The sequence below is a fragment of the Rhinopithecus bieti genome, unplaced genomic scaffold (assembly GCF_001698545.2).
Source record: "Rhinopithecus bieti isolate Rb0 unplaced genomic scaffold, ASM169854v2 scaffold_33903, whole genome shotgun sequence".
Classification (NCBI taxonomy): domain Eukaryota; kingdom Metazoa; phylum Chordata; class Mammalia; order Primates; family Cercopithecidae; genus Rhinopithecus; species Rhinopithecus bieti.
In genome coordinates, this window is record NW_016814625.1 from 1,106,758 (window position 1) to 1,122,709 (window position 15,952).

At 37.3% G+C, this 15,952-nt stretch overlaps 1 protein-coding gene across 5 annotated transcripts in view; it reads left to right on the forward strand.

Moving 5' to 3' along the window:
• The window catches only part of TNIK (TRAF2 and NCK interacting kinase), a 413,250-nt gene that overhangs the window by 269,739 nt on the left and 127,559 nt on the right, over positions 1-15,952 (forward strand). For all 5 annotated transcript variants that reach the window (XM_017851566.1, XM_017851567.1, XM_017851569.1 and 2 more), the window contains 3 exons: positions 6,267-6,377; positions 10,082-10,172; positions 12,042-12,172. In XM_017851566.1, the coding sequence (XP_017707055.1) occupies positions 6,267-6,377; positions 10,082-10,172; positions 12,042-12,172 (333 nt within the window). The remainder of the gene's footprint in view (positions 1-6,266; positions 6,378-10,081; positions 10,173-12,041; positions 12,173-15,952) is intronic.

A 15,952-nucleotide genomic window follows, 5' to 3' on the forward strand; every position in this document is an offset into this window, starting at 1 on the left:
CTTCCCGCTTGCATCTCTTCCTGCCCCCTGCCTCCAACCCCTCCTTTTACTGTAAAAGAGAAGGGATGTGTTAGCAGTCATTTATTCTTGTGGGTGACTGACTAGTGACATTTGGGAGGAATTAGTTCCTGTCAGGGTGTACTGGGTAAGAATCTGCAGTTGTAAAATAACATTGTAAGACTTCGTTTCTCATTACAGGAACTTAAAACCAATAAACTAGCAAGGGAGTGAATACTTTAGAGACCCCAGGAATCATCCAAACCTTTGACTGCCTTTGAGAGTAAATCTTTTAAAATTCTTTCAGAGGTTATTAGGGCTGGAAAGGGAAGTTTAGAAGTGACCACATCTGGTGATTCCATGCTAAAGGCCCCCTGTCTCTTGTGAAGAGATAACCTCAGTGCTGACTCAGTATTCTGAAACGTCTTCTGGAATCAGCTGAGGCTGAAGACCCTTTAAATATTGTCCTGGAGAGGGGAGAAGCACAGGAAGGCATACTGAGTAACCCCAACCAGCCTCTACGAGAAAACATCCTACTTGTCAGAAACACGACGACTAACAAAAACTGCTGAGAATCAACCATGCAAATTGTGATGTGTCAGAACTCTTTGGCTTTTAAAAATTAACCTTTGTTATTTAGATAGTAATAACTACCCAAGTCTAAATAATCCAAGCAATTCTTTTCTCTAATAAGTTGGTTGCTCCACACTGTGCTTTTTATGGACACCTCTTCCAGGTTCAGGCCAAGTCCCCATCCTGCCCCCAACCACCTTCAACTTGACCTTCCTTCTTTCTTCTCAAGTGGTATGCATGTTTATTTAAGTTTCTGACCCAGTTATATATTTAGGTGGTGTTGAGTGAACATTTCAAGTGTAAGATTCCTTTAAAATTCCCCCACCCCCATCACTACTGCCTTCCAAATAAAAAGATCCATTGCTCTGGAATGCACCACTGTGTCTTCTTGCTGTGTGGTACAAACTTAAAAAAAAGACATGTGTCCCTGGTGCCCTTTCATTAATAGAGGTTTTAGAAAAATGTGCCCAGTGCCTTTTGCAAACATCTTTCAGACCTGTCTCTTCACCATCCAAGTGAAGTGGACATTAAGGAGGTATTGATGCTATCTTCCATGTCAGAAACTCTTTACATTTTTATAAATGCAAAATAGACCAAAGAATAGAAACATCATAAATACATCTTGAGATTTTTGGCTGCTAGGAGCTTTATATCCATAGACACAATTAATGTTCACATCAAACCTGTAAGGTCGATGCTTTTATTTTGTATTTTATCAGAGTGGTAGTGGTGGGGAGAGAGACAGTGCTAAGCTCAGGGTGGTTGGGGAACATACCCAAGGACACATAACTAGTAATTGAGGGAGCAACGTGCTTTCACCGTGCTCAAGTTACTTAATGAGTGTAGACTATGGATAAAGGGCAGACTGTAACTAAGCTCTATTTCCAAATACAGAAAAAGGAAGTCAGGTGAAAAAGAATTAATGAAGCGTTTGTAAATCACTTCATCCAGTGCCTGGCACATGGTAAATTCTCAGTAAATGTTAGAAAATATTATTATCCCAGTATGAACTCTTTGAGAACTTTCTTTCAGGGAGAATGTTAATGACCCATTATTTCTTACTTGTGAGATGTGAAGTTATTGACTTATCACTGCTGAGCTTGGCATGTTGAGCTCTGTTTCTGTTTATTAATGTGATGAGGTTACTTATGGGGAGGGAGGGTCCCTGCTGTGCGGTGGCAGTAATTATCAGCATTGCTGTGTGGCTGTAGGAACCGATTGCTAGCAAGTGCTGTTTTTTTTTCTTTTTTTTTTTGTTTTTTAATTCCATTATATAATTTAACAATCATTTTGTTCCATAGTGAGATGAAAGGAATTTAGCAGCCTTCAGCTGGAGCTGAATGGAAAAGCAAATTATAGAAATCACTGACAGTAGTGCCTGGCTAGAGTAGGATTGTTTCCTACTGAATATTTGAAAGTATTTTGTCCAATCTAATTTTGAAAGACTTGAGTCACTGGGCTTCCATTGCTTTCCTTGGGAGCTATAATTACATGGCCTAATAGAGCTCAGTGATGGGACATTTCTCCAGCTGATACAGGAGCAATGGATGTATTCACAGGAGGCCTGGTCAATGTACTTTTCAAAATGGGATTTAGAGAAGGGACACAAACATGTTTTTGCTAACTCAGGAAAATATTCGTTTCCTGCTACCAAAAGATGTTTCTTTGGTCCATCCTGCTGGCATTGAACCCTGATTTGCTGCATAATGGGACTTTCTTTAACTTTGTATCGTGGAGAATCCTAAACATACACAAAAATAGTCAGAACAGTGTAATGAACACCTATGTGCCCAAAACTAGCCCCAACAGCCTTTAACCAGTGGCCAATTCCACCCATCCACATGCCCATCTACGTTGCCCCTTCTAGTTATTTTGAAATAAAACTTGTATCATTTTTTAAAATTCTGATAACATAAACATAACATAAAATTTACCTAAATTTTAACTGCTTTAGAATGTATAACTCATTATGATTAAATATAGTCACAATGTTACGCAATCATCATGAGTGCCTAGTGCCAGAACATTTCCATCACCCCAAAAGGAGACTGTGCACCCATTAAGTAGTCATTCCTGTTACCCTGCCCCCAGTCCCTGGCATCCACTAGTCTGCTTCTGTCTCTATGGATTGCCTATTTTGGATATTTCATAGAAATGGAACCATACAATATATGGCCTTTTTTGTCTGGCTTCTCTTTCACTTAGCATAATGATTTCGTGATTCATCCACATATTCATCATCAGCATTTCATTCCGTTCCGTGGCTGAATAATATTTTGTTGTACGGATATCCCACATTTTGTTTATCTCTTCTTCTGTTGATGGACATTTTGGTTATTTCTGCTTTTTGTCTATTGTGAATGGTGCTACTTTGAACATTCATGTACAAGTTTTTGTTTGAACACTTGTTTTCAGTTCTTTTGAGTATACATCTAGAAGTGGAATTGCTGAATCATGTGTCAACTCTATGTGTAACTTATTGAGGAACCCATTAACTATTCACCACAGTGACCGTGTACCATTTTACATTACCATTAGCAATGTATAGAGGTTCCAGTTTCTCCACATCCTCACCAATACTTGTGATTTTCTGCCTTTTTTTCTTCTTAAATTAATATCCATCCTAGTAGATTTAAAGTGATATCTCATTGTGGTTTTGGTATTTTCCTAATGACTAATGACATCAAGCATCTCTACATGTCATTGTTAGCCATTTGTATGTCTTCTTTGGAGGAATGTCTATTCAAGTCCTTTTCCCATTTTTAAATTGGGTTGCTTGTCTTTTTATTATTGAGTTATAAGAGTTCCTTATATATTCTGGATAGTAGACCTTTATCAGATATGTGATTTGCAAATACTTTTCCCATTCTGTGGGCTGTCTTTTCACTGTCTTGATAGTGTTCTTTCATTCACAAATGTTTATAATTTTGATAAAATTAATTTTTTCTATTTTTTTTTTAAATTTTGGTGCTTGTGCATTTGTTGTCATATCTAAGAAGCCATTGCTAAATCTAAGGTCAAGGAGAGTCACCCCTATGATTTCTCCTGAAAGTTTTATCGTGTTAGCTCTTATATTTAGATATTTGATCCATTTTGAGTTATTTTTTTGTATAGTGTGTAAGGTAAAGGTATAACATTTTTTGCATGTGAATATCCAGTTGTCTCAGCACTATTTGTAGAAGAAACTGTCATATAATTTTATCCGTAAGTATTTCAGCATTTTTCTCTAAACGATAAGAACTTCTTTTTGCAAAACTACAGTACCATCATTACGCTTTAAAATATTGGCCAGGCATGGTGGCTCACGCCTGTAGTCCCAGCACTTTGGGAGGCCGAGGCAGGCGGATGACAAGGTCAGGAGATCGAGATCATCCCGGCTAACACGGTGAAACCCCGTCTCTACCAAAAATACAAAAAAAAATTTAGCCCGGTGTGGTGGTGGGTGCCTGTAGTCCCAGCTACTCAGGAAGCTGAGGTGGGAGAATGGCGTGAACCCGGGAGGCAGAGCTTGCGGTGAGCCAAGATGGGACCACTGCACTCCAGCCTGGGCGACAGAGCAAGACTCTGTCTCAAAAAAAAAAAAAAAATTAATCAGATTTCTTGAGTATCATCAACTATCTAAGTCTGTGTTCAGAATTGTAATTATCTCAAAATTTGTAGTATCTCTTTTTTAAAAAAATTAATATCTAAATATGGTGCACCCATTTCAATTTGTTGGTATATCTTTTAAGTGTTTTAAATCTGTAGGTTTTCTTTGCATCTCTTTTTTTCTCCCTTGCAATTTAAGTGTTGAAAAAACTCTGTCTTGACTAGTATCCTGGTCTAGATTTTGTTGATTGTATCCCCATGATGTTACATGTACCTCAGTCCTCTGAATTTCCTGTAAATTGGTGATTGGAGCTAGAGGCTTGATCAGGTTCAGATTTTGTTTTATTTTGGCAGTACTACTTCCTAGGTAATGTGTGTTCTTTTATCAAGAGGCAAATTGTATTTACTTTTTAAAATGTTAACAGTCATTGATGATCACTGCCTGAGTCTGCTAGCTTATTAGGAGGCACAAAATGCTGGCATTCTAATTCTACTATGTCTTCTTCATTTATTAGATGGAATACCTACTTTTGTATGAGGAGAAACTGTCCCTCTTTTATTATTCAACTACCCAGTGGTAAGATTTGTATAAAAAAGGCAGTATAGACTCTTCAGTCTTTCCTTTTATTTGCCAGCTCTCAAAATAAGTTGGTTCGTTATTTTTTTCTAACAGTGCCAGTCATATCCTTTGGGTGGGGGGTGACTTTGTTAAGGCATTTAATTAAGCACATTTAAAGTGTTTCTACACATTGGAGCTATTATTCTTATCAATGCTCAAATTATCCCATCTTTCACCACTGGGAGTCTCATCAAATTGAATCCTTTTTGACATGATTTTGTGGTCTTTGATAGTTTCTGGGCTATTACATATTGTAATTTCCCAACTTTTATCTGGTTGGGATGTAGTCTACTTGTGGCACTTCCCAAATTTCCCTATAAACACTTATAGGTCTTGAAACTTCTCTGGCTTCTTGGAGGAGGTGGAAAGGTTTCCCTAGCCTTTGTGGAATCATAAGAAGACAAGTCAGAACAGGCTTTTTTGGAAACTCACTCATGAAATGAGTCTCATGAGATTTTATTGTTTCTATTAGGTATACAAAGTAAAAGAAAATATAGTTTCTGCCTGAAGATTTTGGAGCCTGATGAGGTATCTTTTAGGACCTGGAAACATAGTGCTAATATCAGGAATGTAGATTTGGACAAAGCCAAAGCCATCAATGTGATTTTATTGTGGCTCCATTTTAGTTCTGTCTCTACTACCAAGTCAGGAATTGATTGCTAGTTATTCTGAATTCTTTTTGTATAATTATAAAAAATATATAAGTACATAGTAAGGTGACCTTTGTTGAAGATATTTTTGAAGGTAAAAGTCTGGAAATGGATGTGTTTTTCTAAGCCTAGAAAATGCATGTAAAAGCACATAGATGGCTTTTTTTTTCATATGGTCTCTACATCCCCATTAAGTAAGGGTGATGTTTATTTTCTGCCTATTTTATAAGTTGCTAAGTACTGTAATGAGTTTATATTCATAGAGTGCTTGGAGCTTTTGCATGAAAGGTGCTAAATTAGAGTTTATTGTTTATTGAATTTATTTGATGTGTCCAACCTCCTGGGAACATTCGCTGAAGTTAATTAAAAACAGATAGTTCCTACACTGACAGCCTACAGTGCCACTTACAAACCAGTAACATAAACAGTGTGCACCTCTGTAACCCTAAGTTGGGACACCTAGAGAACCACAGTTCTTTCTGAAGGGGGAATAATGCTACTTTTATGTGAAAATTTGACTGCTGAGTAAAAACAGATATTCTCAATTTTGTCTGAGTCACCTACCTGCTCCCATTAAAAAAAAAAAAAGAATATGGAGAGTTTCCTCAATTTTCAACTATAACTTACAGGTTGAAAAATTTTAAAATAATGTTTCCTTTATATCATTTTGGGAATACATGAAGGTAAAAGCTTGTGTTTTATTTTTTTTTTTTTAATGATTACTTTTTCTTTGCAGGAATGGCATTCCAGAGCAGCCAGTTGCTTGTGCTTTCTTACCCCAACTTAATGGAAACTGTGAAGCATCATTAAAATAATGGCTTGTTTGCTTCCTTTGCCAGTTGGTGATGGAGTTTTGTGGTGCTGGCTCTGTCACCGACCTGATCAAGAACACGAAGGGTAACACGTTGAAAGAGGAGTGGATCGCATACATCTGCAGGGAAATCTTACGGGTAGGTTATGAGTGGGGACTGGCCCACCTCCCAAAGTCTCCAAGCAACACATGATATCTTAGGAGGGATTGAATTTTGTGACTTTCCAGTGAAATTCATAAACATATCAAAAACTCTTTAAAAGTTCATCCTATCGGTGGTGGTGCTGGTGGTAATTTGGTGTGAAGATCTGCTCTGATGGAAGTAAGCGCCGTTCTGGAGATAGGCCATGAGCATATTTTCATTTAGGTTGACATTGGGTGATTTATCTTAATAAGGGATTCATTTTCAATGCTGTTTCCAATTAGAAACCTGATTTTAGATCATAAAGAGATATTTTGATCACTCATTTATCTGTTTGTGAAAGTTTTTAATTAATATATTATCTCTAATGGTGTAATACCTTCCCACCATATAAAGTTTATAAGGATTGTGTGACTTTAGTCATTCCTATACATACAACCTAGTTTAACTGATTTTACCTTTAAAAATAAATCTTCGTGACCTAATCACTTAAACTAATCAAAATAGCTGAACAAGACTGCCTGTTTGCCCAGTTTTCCCATACATCCCCCAATCAGGAAATCTAGACAATTGTATCATATTTGCTGAGCTGAGTTCAGGAAGAAGAAAGTAACTGGGCATATTTTAGTTCATTCAGACTAGCTTAATCATCCCTTCCTACTAATATGGAGATTATTATGTCTACTGAGCATTCTTACTGGATCTTCCTGGCCATTGTTATTTATTTATAGGCTCTGCCTTCTTAATTTAAGGGAACAAAAGTTAAAACTTTTTACTGTGTGTTCAAGGTATGCCTTTGAGAGATAGATTATATGCTTTGGGTGAATGGATGAAATGCATAGAAGTTAAAAAGAAGGAAGGCATAGAAGTTAAAAAGAAGGAAGGCATTATATGCTTTGGGTGAATGGATGAAATGCATAGAAGTAAAAAAGAAGGAAGGCATGAGAAGACGATGTCTGTTCATTAAATGCAAACCAAATTAGGAAAAGGCAAATAGAAAATGGAATTTTAAAATTATAACATTGATGTGAATGACTTCTATACTACAAAATATCACTGAGAAATATTAAAGAAGACCTTAATAAATGGAGGCATATATTATCTCACAGATTACTCAATATTGTTAAGATGTCATTTCTACCCAGTTTGATCCATGGTTTCATTAAACTTCTGATTAAAATTCCTGTAGGTATATTTGTGGAAATTTATAAAGCTGATTTTGAAACATATAGAAATGCAAAGGGCTAAGAATAACCAAGGCAATCTTGAAGAAGAAGAACAAAGCTGGAGGATTTATGCTACCAGTTATCAAGATTTATTATAAAGCTACTAATAAATTAAGACAGAGTAGTATTGTTACAAGATTAGACAATGGCCAAAGGAACAGAATCAAGGATCCAGGAACCAGACCCACATCACATGGACACCTGGTCTGTGACAAAGGAAAGGGTGCTTTTATCAGTAAATAGTACTTGATCAGTTGAATATCCATAAGAAAACATGAAACTTGACACCTGCTACATACCATATTCAAAAATTTATTCCAACTGGGTTATAGATATAAATGGGAAAAATGTAACAATTAAAGCTCTTAAGAAAAAACACATACATCCATGGTTTGGGGTAGGCAAAAATATAAATTATATATTTTGTGTTTTTAAACAGAACACAAAACCAAATTTGAGAGGAAACACGGAGGCCTGGCTGTTGATTTCCTTCACATCTGACGTTTGTCTCTGTTTTGATGTGCCATTGTGCAAACTTACTTTGAATTTCTGACTTAAAATTTTGCTCATTCAGTAGAGCATGATGGATTATTTAGTCATCCTGACCACTCAGTGGATGCCAAGAACCTGTCAGGTCTCTAGGGCTGGTTCTGCCTGATACGCCTTTCTGCACTGCTGGGGAGCCCTCCAGAGGATCAGTCATTTGACCTCATCTTGGTTCTAAAAGCAGCAGAGATGTTTCATCACATGAGCATCTCTCAGTACCTTTCACACATTCTCAATGTGTGGAAACAATGGCGTTCCTCCTTTTCCAGTACATTCTCGGAAATGATACCGGCATTTCAGACATGACTCACTGGAAGAGACACTTGATCACCCAAAGGTCTCTGGCCACAAGCGGTTTTAGAGACGACCTCCACGCATTGTATGATCTCATTAGAAGAACTTTTGACTCACTTCCATGCTCTGGTATCTGCTTTCAGCCACTTCGGGGGTACATAAACACTGTGAAAACCACACATTTAAACCTGCTAGATGCCTACCTTGTGACAAACTGAACAGATAAGAAAGGCAATTTTTTAAGACCTAAACCAGTGCCTCAAACCCTTCTATAACATGGTTTATGTTTTCTGATATTTCTAAATGTATATGTGGGTCTTCTTGGACCTCTGTACTCTCATGCTGAATTTCTTTGACAAGAGAATTCAGATATCCATTTTGTTTTGTTACCTGTCAACCTCATTTTTCATACCATGACTTTGTTGTTGTGGAGAAGATTAAAAGAACAAAAAATTATAAATAATAAAGTGCACTTGGGTACCTGATACATTGAATTATCAAGTGTTAGCATAAAATAATTTGTTTTAAGACTCCAGTTTTAGATTCTTTTAGATTATAATTTATCTGAAAAATATCTGACTACTTTAGAGTATAAAGAATTCACACCACAAAGAGGCCAAAAACAGAGTAATTCATGAAGAAATGGAACACAAACAGGTTTAGTTGTCACTGAATAATTATCTCACATAATGAGCACAAAGTCACAAATAGCATAAACTAAAAATGACAGTGATAAATGCCAACAAAGGAAATAGAAACTGTATTTCTTTTTAAATGTAAGGCACAATGGCTAAAGCCAATGGGAAATTTCTTGGCTGGTCTGAGAAATATTTTACTGTGCTTAATTAAAATTGTATAACAAGGCCGTCTGCTATGGCTCACACCTGGATTCCCAGCACTTTGGGAGGCTGAGGTGAGTGGATCACCTGAGGTCAGGAGTTCAAGACCAGCCTGGCCAACATGGTGAAACCCCGTCTCTACTAAAATAAATTAGCCTGGCGTGGTGGCGGGCACCTGTAATCCTAGCTACTCTGGAGACTGAGGCAGTCGCTTGAACCCGGGAGGCAGAGGTTGCAGTGAGCCCAGATGACGCCACTGCACTCCAGCCTGGGCGACGGAATAAGGCTCCATCTCAATCAATCAATCAATCATTCAATGAAATTGGGTAACAGAAAGTAAATTTTAACTTTTAAATTCAAATATTGCCAAAAATCATGCAGGGATTCAGTTACATCAGGTTAGTTTTCTATACAGAGAATGTGTAGATGGTTCTCTTTCAAACTAGCAAATACAGGCAGTCCTCGCTTCTCACAGTAGTATTAACTGAAACTCGTGTTCATATTGGAACCATATAATCACTTGTGTGGTTCCCTGATACCTGATAATCAGATCCGATATGCAAGCATTTCATTAAACACAGCACCATGCATTGCAAGGACTGTCTGTGTATTTTAATTTATATTGATCAATTGCCTACAGTTAGAAGAGCACTATGATAACATGAAAGATGTGATTATAATTCTGAAAAGTATGTCTGGGTGAGTGTAAAGTTTTTGGATCCTTAACATTCAAAATAATTTATTGGCATGTTGGCTTTTGCTCCTATTAACCCTTCTTAACTCTTCATCACTCCAGGGGCTGAGTCACCTGCACCAGCATAAAGTGATTCATCGAGATATTAAAGGGCAAAATGTCTTGCTGACTGAAAATGCAGAAGTTAAACTCGGTAAGAGCAGAATCCTGTGAGCCTTGGAATTGCAGGAAGTGATGAGATTATATTAACAGCTCTAAAAGATTAATGTTAATTTACTACTGTGGATTTGGAGGGCATTGCCCTAAAAATAGAAAGGAAAATGTTTGTCTATTTTAAAAAATATTTTCTCAAGGCATTCTGAGGAATGAATTATATATAATGTGGGAACAGAACCACTTGCTTAATCAATATATAGAAATAATTGAGTTTCTTTGTTTCAGCAAAGATTAGAAGTGACAAACTTTGAAATGGCCTCCTATATCTTACAGTTTGTTTATATTGTTGCTGCTATAACAGAGCACTAGGACCCAATTTTTTTCCATGAAAATATACCCGGTTAGGCATATTCAGAATAATCAATTCCTGCTGTCTTCCTGTAGGTTTAAGTTATATTTACATTGATTTTGTTATTACCTTGGGCTCCTGTACAAAATGAATGCTCAATATTTTCCTTTAGGTGCGTACTGATTACCCCCACTTGCATCAGTGGGAGAATCCTTTTCTTTGGCATATCTATTAGAGCTCTTTCTGCAACAAATCTGGGACTGTCCAAATAAAGTAGAGAATTACCACATGCATTTGACTGCTTGGTGTATATGAGTAAGAGCATGAATTGAAAAATATCCAGTAGGATATGTGACTTGTCATCTCGAAAAGGATCACTGTCCATATGATTGTATATTTTCAAAGAGATTTAAACATCTTCTATGTTTATATCTCAAACATTTGCTCTTCCTTTTTGTTGAAATATATGATACCCATTTTTTTTCTTAGTTAACATTTGGGGCCAAACTTTCTCATCTCATGAATATTCTCTTTTAAAAACAAAAGTATACATTGTATAGGCTAAGCAGTTATATATGTATCAACTAGATAAGCTACCCTGAGAGCTTTCTTGCATCACTAATTAACAGTTACTTGTTGAGTGTATATTATATGCCAGGCCCTATACAAGACAATTTTCTATGGATTATCTCTCATAAACATCAGAGCAACTCTGCGTAGATGTCATCATCCTCATTTTACAGATTAGGAAACCGAAGCTCAGAGAGGTTGATCTACTAGCCCTGGGTCATACCACTAGTAGGTGGCAGAAATGAGATACAAACTTAGGGAGTCTGACTCCAGACTTTTGCTTTTAATCACTTGCCTCGTATCCCCAAAATACTACCCTTTATGACAACTAAGGTTACTTTTTTTTAACACCTATTTTTGGTCCTTGTGAAGCCTTGGTGTAACCAAATGTAACTCTTTGTGCCTTCCTCATTGATACACCTCATCCAGTTATACATGCAGTTTAAAAACATATTCACAGTATAGAAAAGGTAGAAGCAACCCAGGTGCCCATCAACAGGTGAACAGATAAACCAAATGTGGTCCATACATACAATGGAATATTATTCAACCTTGAGAAGGAAGGAAATTCTAACACATGCTACAATGTGGATGAACCTTGACAACATTATGCTAAATGAAATAAGCCAGTCACAAAAAGACAAATATTGTATGATTCCACTTATACAAGGTAGTGAGAATAGTCAAATTTATAGAGATGGAAAGTAGAATGACTGCCAGGGGTTGGGGCAAGGGGAAATTGGGAGCTGTTGTTTAATAGGTACAAAGTTTCAGCTGGGGAAGATGAGAAATTCTGGAGATGGATAGTGGTGAAGGTTGCACAACAATGTGGATGTACTTAGTGCCCCAGAAATGTACATGTTACAATGGTCAAAATTATATACTTTAGGTTATGTACATTTTACCACAATAAAATAATTCACATTCATTAATCGCTCTATAAAACCTAAGTTCATAGACTTTATTTACTTTTCTCCTCTTAAATAGTGGACTTTGGAGTCAGTGCCCAGCTTGATCGAACTGTGGGCAGGAGGAATACTTTCATTGGAACTCCCTACTGGATGGCACCAGAAGTTATTGCCTGTGACGAAAACCCAGATGCCACATATGATTTCAAGGTATGACTTCTTTGTTGTGTTTCAAACCTATGCCTACCATCTTATCCTGAGTCTTGCAGCGGGAGAATTCTTACGTGCCTTTATATTTATGATTTATGTGACCCAAAGGGAGAACTGAAGAACATTATTTGCGTTTAAGACTTACAAGACATTCAAGTGGGGATCTTTTTAATGAATTCACCTATCTTAATCTGATTGCCTGTTTGTTAAAAAAAAAAAAAATGTTTAAATCATTTGTTATATATTTTTGAATTTACTCTTGCTTCTTCTCGTTGGAAAATACATTAGATTTCCATGTTGGTTATGGTTGAGAGTTTTGGAAGAGTGTATATTCTGAGAGCTTTTTACGTTAAACTAAGATGTGAATTTGTTGTCTTGGGCCATCTTTTTCCGATTGAGAATAATCTGACTTAAGTCTACGATGCTCGAAGTATAATTATCTGGGGTTTCTTTTTCATGAGAGGGAATCAAATGGAATATTGGTGACTACTTTATGGTATTTCTGTCGTGTGTCCTGATGTTTCGTAGAAATTTGATTTGTGACTTGTTACTTTATATTATAAACTAGAAATTTGCTAATAAATTCAAAGTAGATTTCTCCAAGAAGCCCTTCTCTTTTCTATTCTGCTAGCCAATAACCAAACATAATTTTGGGTTATTTCCCCTCAGTTTTATTGTCTGGGCTTTTAGGTGACATGGCTTTCTAACGAACGGTGACTGAACGTCAAGACAATAAAATTAGGGGCAATGGGATCTGGGAACTGTGTGTGGGTTTCCAGGCTCTGCATTAGGTAGACAGACACCCTGTGGTCTTTGTGTGCATTACAGGACAAGTTGGGCAAAACTTGATCTACCTGCGCTGGTTTCAGAGGTGCATGGACTTTTCACCAAAACACTTTAATGATCCTCTGTAAATACTCTCATCTAACAGATGAGGAAACTGAGGCCGAGATCTGCAGGTGCCCACCGGGTTAGTGATCATCTCAGAGTTAGCACCTGAACGCAGGTCTCCAAGCTTTCTGTTCAGAGCCCTTTCCAATATATTACCTTGCTCCTCTGTAATGTACTTCCATATAAATCTCCAATTTACCAATTGAACAGTATATTTGAAGAATTTCACTTTTAAGGAATATTTTTAGTTCTCGACATGTGGGGTTATTATTGAAATCAGGTCTTAAAGATGCATTGTAAACATTGCAGCATTTTTGAGGCCCCGTATCTCAGTGTTGACAGAAAATTTGCCTTTTTTGGGAATTGTAAGCTTGAAGGTCTGAAAACATAATAATCTCCCATAAATTTCCTCCTTCCTTCAAAGTTAGTCACTGTAATAACCTGACAACAATCTGTCTGAAAACAGCTGCCAAGTTAAAAATTAATCTCCTGCCAAAATAAGTGTCATTTTTTAAACTGCTAATGATAAGCATATTTAAATAATTCCATTTGCAAATCCCTTCAGAGAAGCCACTACAAAATATACATTCCAGGCCAGATATGTGTGTCATGATTAGCTACAAGCAATTCTTCAAACCATAGTTATACCTAACAACTGCTAACTAGTCTACATCTGGGCCACAGATATTCTAGATTACTATGTAACATAGCATGAGGAATCAGTGTTTGCAGCTTTTACCCTCAGCTTAATCTTTTAAGTATTGTGACTGACTACACTATATATGGGACTTTTGTTATGTAAATAAAGTGGGTGCCTACCACTGACTTGTTTTCAGTAGGGTATCTAGAAGAGGCTTTCCTTCTGGCCAAGCAAAGCTTGGAATTAAACTGATATTTTGGTCCTCTTTCCTCAGATTATGGCTGAGGAGTATAGTTTAAAATCACTGTAAATGGTATGAGACCAGTGCATAACTCTAGGTATGGGCAAAGCCTAGTGCATGAGTAGCCACAGAGGTCGTCATGCTGCACAGTGATTTCAGAGGTACTAGAAGGTTCACCTGGCTATAAAAGTATCCTGAGACATTAAAAAGATTGAAGATGAATGTCTGTGTGTGTGTGTGTGTGTGTTTTTTTTAAATAAAGAATCCTGATAGAATAGGTTCAACTGTGTCAGTCATTTAGACCTTAGTGCAAATTAGTTTAACAGGATTGTCAGGAATGTAGGTTGTGCAAGAGGAAGAAAAAGTCATGGCAGGGATATGAGCTTCACTGGTTATTTGCCATGGGTAAAAAGAGGAGGATGACAAAAGAATGAATAAGGAAGACTTTTCCACGGAGGACTTTATAATACTGAATTATTTTTAGTAATTTGCAAATAGGAGGCAAATATTACCATATATTATCCCCTTTTCTGTTCAGTATCCTTAGGAATGTGACCTGTCACCAGGGGACAACTTGACAATATGCTGATTTTCAAAATCATTTATTCATTCACTCAGTGCATGTTTATAGACTATCCATTGTGTATAAGGAGTTAGTCAAGCTGTATCTGTACATGCTGTTTCTGATAGAAGGTTCATTTGAGACCCCGTCAAAGCCCGAGGATTTCACTGTGTGTTTGGTGGTCCACTTGGCCCAGTGGTGTATCCCAGCTCCAGAAGCTTGATGTCAACACTTTGGGCCCTCATGTGCTACAGCCACTTTCAGCTGACAGTGTATATTTAGAATAAAGGGTGACTTGGCCACCAGACTTTACTAGATTTCTTACCACAAAAGTCCTTCCTGTAAAATAAAGACAAGAACAAAAAGAAAAAGAGTATAGCTGAGTTTTGTTATTTGATTTATTGTTTACCGATTATTATTTGATGTGTCTAAGATGTCTTTAAATACCACTATAACTTTTTATAAAACCTAAAGTAACTCAACGTTATAAAGTCTTCCGTAGAAAAGTAGCCTGAAGAACTCCTGCTTCTTATTGCAGAGTCTGGTTTTGTGTGATATCTACTGGGCACAGTAAGTAACTCACTGAAAATAGACCCTCTCCTAAGCAGGAGTGCCAGAATCTCATTTGCCTGGTATGCTGGCTCTCCCCTGGAGGCCCTTCCTTTCTTGTTTTCAGAAATTCTGTCAAAACACTTCAAGTGAAAGGAAAGGTTTTATTTCCCTGATAAGTATGTGGGGCAATAATGAAAGCTTTCCCATTTAATAATAAGCATTCAAAAGATTTGAAATTAATAAAGCTGTTCAAAATGCCTAGGCTGTTTAAATTGTTATTTTTTTTTAAACCTAGTTTGAATTTCATTTTGGTTGGATGGGATCTGCCAAGCATTTTATAGTCCTGTGTATTTATTACTTTAACAGAACCACCCACTAAGAAATTTCTGTGGCTGAATGCCACAGTATAGTACACATAATGTAGTGTTATTCACCCCTCCCACCCCATGGAGGGAGACACACGCGCGTGCACACACACACGGGAAATCTATAAAGAACCTGGAAAAACTTAATAGTATTTACTTTTGAATAGGGCATGTGAATGGAAAACTTAAAATTTCTGGCCAGGCGCAGTGGCTCAAGCCTGTAATCCCAGCACTTTGGGAAGCCGACACGGGTGGATCACGAGGTCAGGAGATCGAGACCATCCTGGTCTACACGGTGAAACCCCGTCTCTACTAAAAAACACAAAAAACTAGCCGGGCGAGATGGCGGGCGCCTGTAGTCCCAGCTACACGGGAGGCTGAGGCAGGAGAATGGCGTAAACCCAGGAGGCGGAGCTTGCAGTGAGCAGAGATTGCGCCACTGCACTCCAGCCTGGGCGACAGAGCTAGACTCCGTCTCAAAAAAAATAAATAAATAAAATAAAAAATAAAATAAAATAAAATAAATAAA